Source organism: Carassius auratus, unplaced genomic scaffold, assembly GCF_003368295.1.
Source record: "Carassius auratus strain Wakin unplaced genomic scaffold, ASM336829v1 scaf_tig00216545, whole genome shotgun sequence".
In the NCBI taxonomy this organism is placed as follows: Eukaryota; Metazoa; Chordata; class Actinopteri; order Cypriniformes; family Cyprinidae; genus Carassius; species Carassius auratus.
Window position 1 is genome coordinate 1302890 of NW_020528624.1, and position 7250 is coordinate 1310139.

At 34.6% G+C, this 7250-nt stretch overlaps 1 protein-coding gene across 1 annotated transcript; it reads left to right on the forward strand.

Annotated features, from left to right (window-relative positions):
• Window positions 1-249: 249 nt before the first annotated feature.
• LOC113098393 (olfactory receptor 4S2-like) lies at window positions 250-1197 on the forward strand. The gene has a single exon (XM_026263440.1). The coding sequence runs from the start codon at window positions 250-252 to the stop codon at window positions 1195-1197; it is 948 nt and encodes a 315-aa protein (XP_026119225.1).
• Window positions 1198-7250: the final 6053 nt, after the last annotated feature.

Genomic DNA, 7250 nt, shown 5'->3' on the forward strand with positions numbered 1-7250 from the left:
CATAGACATGCAATCATTTTATCTTCAGAAAAAAGTAGCCTTTGGAGAGCTTATTAAAAGTGTTTTCGAAATTTTGATCAAGGCAATTACCATGAGACCAATATTCATATATAGCAAACCAAATGAAACCTTTACCAAGCACAATGGGAAACATACAATTGGAGAACATGGTAAGATTTCATCCATCTTGCAAAAGAATAAAACCCTAACGTAATAACATAATATCATAATAACAGCATATTATTCCAGATGCAGCCACCGCTGGAGAATGAATCCAGTGTCTTAGGATTTACACTCTCTGGTCTAAACGAAACAATGGAAAACAGATATGTGTTTTTTTCTTTGACAGCACTGTTTTATCCCCTAATGGTGCTGTGTAATCTAATTGTAATTTTCACTATAATATCACAAAACACACTTCATGAGCCAATGTATGTTTTTATATGCAATTTGTGTATAAACACACTTTATGGTACTGCTGGATTCTACCCTAAATTTATGTATGATTTATTAGCTGACGATCATGTGATTTCTTATGTTGGATGTATGATTCAGATATTTGTTATTTATTCATCTGTTTTATGTGACCTTTCAACATTAACAGTAATGGCATATGACAGGTATGTGGCAATATGTAGACCACTGGAGTATCATGCAATAATGACCAATCAGAGAGTTCTTGAATGGATCATTTTCTGCTGGATGACTCCATTTTTTTGCATGTCTGTTCTAATTGTATTAACAGCTAGACTCACTTTATGTGGCTCTACTATTGAAAAGTTATATTGTGAGATTTGGGCAGTCGCAAAACTTTCGTGTTTTTCTACAACATTAAATAATGTGTTTGGGTACATTGTTATTATGGGATACTTTGGACATGCAGTATTGATATATTGCTCATATATTCAGTTGATTAGAATGTGCATAAAGTCTATAGAGGTCAGGCATAAATTCATGCAAACATGTGTGCCACATCTGCTCTCTTTGTTCATTGTGGCTATTGCATTGTTCTTTGATGTTCTGTACAGCCGGTATGGCTCAAAGAATGTGCCACAAGGTGTGCGTAATTTTATGGCTTTAGAATTCCTACTCATAACACCAATTTTAAACCCCCTTATTTATGGACTAAATCTGTCAACAATACGGCAACACGTTATTAGATTGTTTTCCAAGAAACAAGTGGGAATTTCTGAGTGAATACTCAGTCAAAAGACTATTATGTCCTTGTCTGTGGCCTTTGACATTCTACAGCAAGATTTTAGAGCTTTTAAGTATTTTTAAAAATTATTATTTTAAATATACATTTGACTTTAGTTGTTAATTGTCAAACATTTTTTATTACATATAAGGGAATAAACCACAAGAGGTATCCGTGTAAGAGTTTTGCTTTACTACTTTACTGATTGAAGTGTGTCCAGGCTTCGGAATGAGATGAAATGAGTAAACCATAATAAAATCTGTACAGCTTTGACTTACCTATTACTTTTTAATAAAATGGTGGTAACATTAATATCTTGCTAGTGACAAAGTCAAAGTCAAAGTCACCTTTATTTATATAGCGCTTTAAACAAAATACATTGCGTCAAAGCAACTGAACAACATTCATTTGGAAAACAGTGTGTCAATAATGCAAAATGATAGTTAAAGGCAGTTCATCATTGAATTCAGTTATGTCATCTCTATTCAGTTAAATAGTGTTTGTGCATTTATTTGCAATCAAGTCAACGATATCGCTGTAGATGAAGTGACCCCAACTAAGCAAGCCAGAGGCGACAGCGGCAAGGAACCGAAACTCCATCGGTGATAGAATGGAGAAAAAAAAACGGGAGAAAGAAGAAAATAGAAATAGAAAATAGCTATATTAACATCACAGATAATTCTTCTTTCAGTAATATGTTTATGGACAACCTTTAGATATACTAAAATAATTGCGATAAAAAAGACATTCTGACAGAAACAAACTGCTTCTTCATTAGAGTAAATCCCGTAGAAAACAATGCATTCTGGGTAATATTTGTTGTTTTCGAGAAAGTAGACATCTGCAGTAATGTGAAGTTACAGCACTCAGCACTTGACACTCAGAGGCTGTTTTAAATCACACCCTACACCCTCATTCACCATTCCCTACATGAGTTTACTAATATAGTCCAGATGACAGAGAAAATTTAAACTAATGAGTGAATTCAGACACTGATGAACAGTTGCTGTTAACAAACATAATCACTGATGGAAGTAGAAAGAAATTAAACTACAACTGACTTAACAGTTTTTGAGGAAATCAGCTAAACTAAAACAGCGGAGGATGATTAAACAACAACACAAACAGCATTTCCATCTTCACACATTTGACCTTTGACTTTTTGCATCTAATTTTTTATCTGGTTAGTGTTATTGTGTTTGTAAAGCACATTTATTTTAAAAAAAAATTGATTAAGTGGTTTTGCTTAGTTGTTTGGTGCACAGTAAAAGCCAGAGTGTTACATTAACACTGCTCGGAGCATATATGGTCCCACTCTAAAAGAGTGTTAAAGTAACACTGAAGCAGCGTCAATATTCATTAGATAATTATGTGTTTAATTAAGTGCTGATTGATCATAAGTGATGAACACTGGATGTTAACAAGCAGAATTACCAAACGAGAAAATCACAATTTGTGGGTCACCATTATAGTGGTCAGTGTTTTCTTTAGTTGTGATCTTGGCTTGTGACCAAGAACAAAAATCATCAGGTTATAATGATTATGTTTTAATGTTACTTTTGTTTGACCTGATTCACTAAATTCATTTACAGGCTGTTCTCTAAGTAATGTTTCCATTATTGATTGTAATGGCTTTGATTTTACAATGAAAGAGTTGGTGTTTTTTATACATGTTATAAGCTTCTCTTGCAAGTGATTCAGATTTTTTTTTTATTAGGCACACAAAGATTACAAGAATCAGCGTATGAATCTCAACAACGGTGACAAACAGCATATTCAGATAAACAGATCTACTCTGAACATCACAAATCTTGATACTAAAATTTCACATAAAAACAGCAAAAATAAAATATAGTTAGAATACAATTTATCATTTATTTATGCCGCAATGCATGATGGGAGCCATGGATAAGTTTTGTAATGTAATGTTTCTGGTGGTCACTGTTGTTGTGATGCTCACGCTGATTCTTGATGTCTGTGTGTCCAAACTAATTTCACCTAATTTCTATATGCAGAAAAAAAAAACACTCAGGCATGCAAGTAACTCCATGACAATTAGCTCAAGCCAACTATAAATACCACATGATTGGCTTAGCTCTGGTCTGTCTGCATGTTACAACTCAATTTCCACAGCCGCACAAATTTTAAAGCAAATAACTGAAGGGTCAAGATACCAACTAAAGCAAACACTGACTACTATGTTGGTGACACACCAATGGTGATTTTCTCATTTGGTGATTCTGCTTTTTAACATCAGGTGTCTTTAACAATGGTCAATCATAACTCAATTAACTTCTTAATTATCTCATTAACGTCAAGTCTGCTTCAGTGTTACTTTTAACACTGCTTCAGAGTTTATATGAGTCCACACTCAAAGTGTTAAATCAACACTGGAGATTTTGCTTTGTAACATCTAAACCTCTATTAATTCGTAATAATATTTTTTTAGACAAATAAAATTCAAACTGCTTATTAATGTGCAAAGTTGGTGATGTTGTTTGTGGAGATGATTTATCATCTGCTGAGATCTTGAGCTATTTAATATATTTCATTTCAGTTGATTTCTTCTAAGGCTGTGGCTAAAGTCAGTAATTCTTGTGTTTCTCTTTGCTTCAGTGATTCTGCTTGTTAACATCCAGTGTTCATCACTTATGATCAATCAGCACTTAATTAATCACATAATTATCTCATGAATATTGACTTTAACACTCTTTTAGAGTTGGACCATATATGCTCAGAGCATTGTTAATTTAACACTCTGGCTTTTACTGTCTGAGGTGACACTTCACCACCATTCGATATCTGCATTGGTGTCCACCAGAGCCATGGGAATCGCTCTGATTATGGAAAAGATGCGAGAAGCGCACCTGCGATGGTACAGCCATGTCATGCGGAGCCATGATGACTGTGTTGCCAAGACCACCTCTCACCTCAGCCTGCCCAACAAGTGACTGCAAGGGAGGCTCAAAAAGAAATGGATGGAGCACATTCAGGATTACATGTGAACCCCGAACCAAGTGGCGAATGTTGTGTAAATTTTCGGACTATGCACTGTGGGACTTATGCCCAAAGTGTGTTCTCATTCAGTGGCTCATCTTTAATGATAAGTTCTTGTTGTTTTTTGTGAAAAATCTAAAAAAATTGTGTGCACAGATTCTTTAGAACTATATCATCATTTAGACACACATACATCAAGAAACAGCATATGAAGCTCATCAATAGTGACAATCAAAGGTTTCATGTTGCAATGTACACTGGGTACCAGCACAGTACAAAACTCAACCATAACTCCCAACATTTATTGCGGCTTGAATAAATGATGCAGCTGAATTGTCCACATATTTCCTTAATTGTTACTTTGTGCTTTTATTTTTGCTTTTGTTTTTGTCTTGAGTTTTAGTAATGTGTATTGTGATGTTCAGAGTTCTGTTTTGTGTATCTTGCTTGATAACCATTGTTGAGATGAATTTGCTAATTCTTGATGTGAGTGTTTTATAGCATATCAAAGCTTATTTTTTGTAGTGAGTGATGTGCTTGACAATATTTCATAACAGGCTGTTCATTAGTTCACTCTAACTTAATATTGGAACATAGCTGCACAACAATCAACTGGCAAAATTAGGAAACTTATTGTTTAAGGATGGTTTTATAGTTATACTTTTTTTTTGCCACAACAAATGTTTTCAAAAACACAGGGCTGTGATAGCCAAACAAAAGTTAACATTAGGTAGTTAAGGTTCAAGAGACCAGCCAAAGCAAACAATGATCTCCATCATGGTAGTGCCCAACAACAAAAACGTCTAAATCTCTTTGAATTCTTAATGTGTCATCATTAATGTGAAGCTGGTGATGCTGTTTGTGTAGTTGTTTAATCATATCTTGAGATACTGTATATAATGTATTCTTTTATTTCAGTTGATTTAATTTAAGGCTGTGGCTGAAGTCAGTTGTAGTTCTTGTGTTTCTCTTTTCTTTTGTGATTCTGCTTTGTATCATCAGCTGTTCATCACTTATGCTCAACCAGCACTTAATTAATCACATAATTATATAATTTGCTTTTAACACTAACTCAGTGTTAATCTATTCCCATGGATTGTTCTAACAATGTTTTTAGCGGGTAGTTTTATTTTTGTTCCCGGAGCGTTCTCTCAAAAGAAAGGATAACATTCTCTAAAAACATTCTAAAAATGTTTATTAATAACATTATTAGAAAATTATCCCATAACATTCTAATTAAGATTTAAGCAGATGTTTAGATTAAAAACTAATTCAAAAGTGGTCAGAGGACATATTTTCATCATCATTTAAGGTTCATTTAGGCATAACTTATACTGTTTCTGGACCAAATCAACACTCTCAGGAAGCATTAGATTTAGAGTCATGTTATTTCAATGTAATTTCCATTTTTTAATGTCTTTGAGTCAAGAAAAAAATCTTTATAAAATAATGAAATAACTGATGATTGAGCCTGTGGTAAAATCAACTGTAAATCAAAGACATTAAATCTCTGAAGATCTCAGCAGAGGAGGATCAAACATCTCCACAAACAGCTTCACCAGCTTCACTCAATAGATTTAATTTATTTCTGTCAGACTTCTATACACTGTAAAAAGTGTTTCCCTATATTTATTCACTCCAACGCAGGTCACCTTTCGACGGAACCTACGCTCACTCTCTCCATCTCGCCTATCTGCTGTGGTTTCATCCTCTCTTCCACCTTTCTCTCAGTTTTCTGCTCTGGACACGAACAGTGCTACGGACACTCTTTGCTCCACTTTAACATCTTGCTTGGACAACTTTTGCCCACTGTTGTCTAGACCAGCACGCACTGCCCCATCTGCCCCCTGGCTGTCCGAGGTTCTCCGTGAACATCGCTCTAAACTCAGGGCTGCAGAGAGGAAATGGCAGAAATCGAAAAACTCTACGGATCTCAGTGTGTATCAATCACTCCTCTCTTCCTTCTCTGCAAAGGTCTTAACAGCTAAAACATCCTACTACCACAAAATTAACAGCTGCTGTGACGCTCGGACACTATTCAAGACTTTCTCTTCTCTTCTTAAATGATCTCCATCATGGTAGTGCCCAACAACAAAAACGTCTAAATCTCTTTGAATTCTTAATGTGTCATCATTAATGTGAAGCTGGTGATGCTGTTGTGTGTAGTTGTTTAATCATATCTTGAGATACTGTATATAATGTATTCTTTTATTTCAGTTGATTTAATTTAAGGCTGTGGCTGAAGTCAGTTGTAGTTCTTGTGTTTCTCTTTTCTTTTGTGATTCTGCTTGTATCATCAGCTGTTCATCACTTATGCTCAACCAGCACTTAATTAATCACATAATTATATAATTTGCTTTTAACACTAACTCAAGTGTTAATCTATTCCCATGGATTGTTCTAACAATGTTTTTAGCGGGTAGTTTTTATTTTTGTTCCCGGAGCGTTCTCTCAAAGAAAGGATAACATTCTCTAAAAACATTCTAAAAATGTTATTAATAACATTATTAGAAAATTATCCCATAACATTCTAATTAAGATTTAAGCAGATTGTTTCTAGATTAAAAACTAATTCAGAAACGTGGGTCAGAGGACATATTTTTCATCATGCATTTAAGGTTCATTTGAGGCATAACTTATACTGTTTCTGGCCAAAATCAACACTCTTCAGGAAGCATTAGATTGTCGAGTCATGTTATTTCAATGTAATTTACCATTTCTTTAATGTCTTTGAGTCAAGAAAAAAATCTTTATAAAATAATGAAAATAACTGATGATTGAGCCTGTGGTTAAAATTCAACTGTAAATCAAAGACATTAAATCTCTGAAGATCTCAGCAGAGGAGGATCAAACATCTCCACAAACAGCTTCACCAGCTTCACTCAATAGATTTAATTTTATTTCTGTCAGACTTCTATACACTGTAAAAAGTGTTTCCCTATATTTATTCACTCCCAACGCAGGTCACCTTTCGACGGAACCTACGCTCACTCTCTCCATCTCGCCTATCTGCTGTGGTTTCATCCTCTCTTCCACCTTTCTCTCAGTTTTCTGC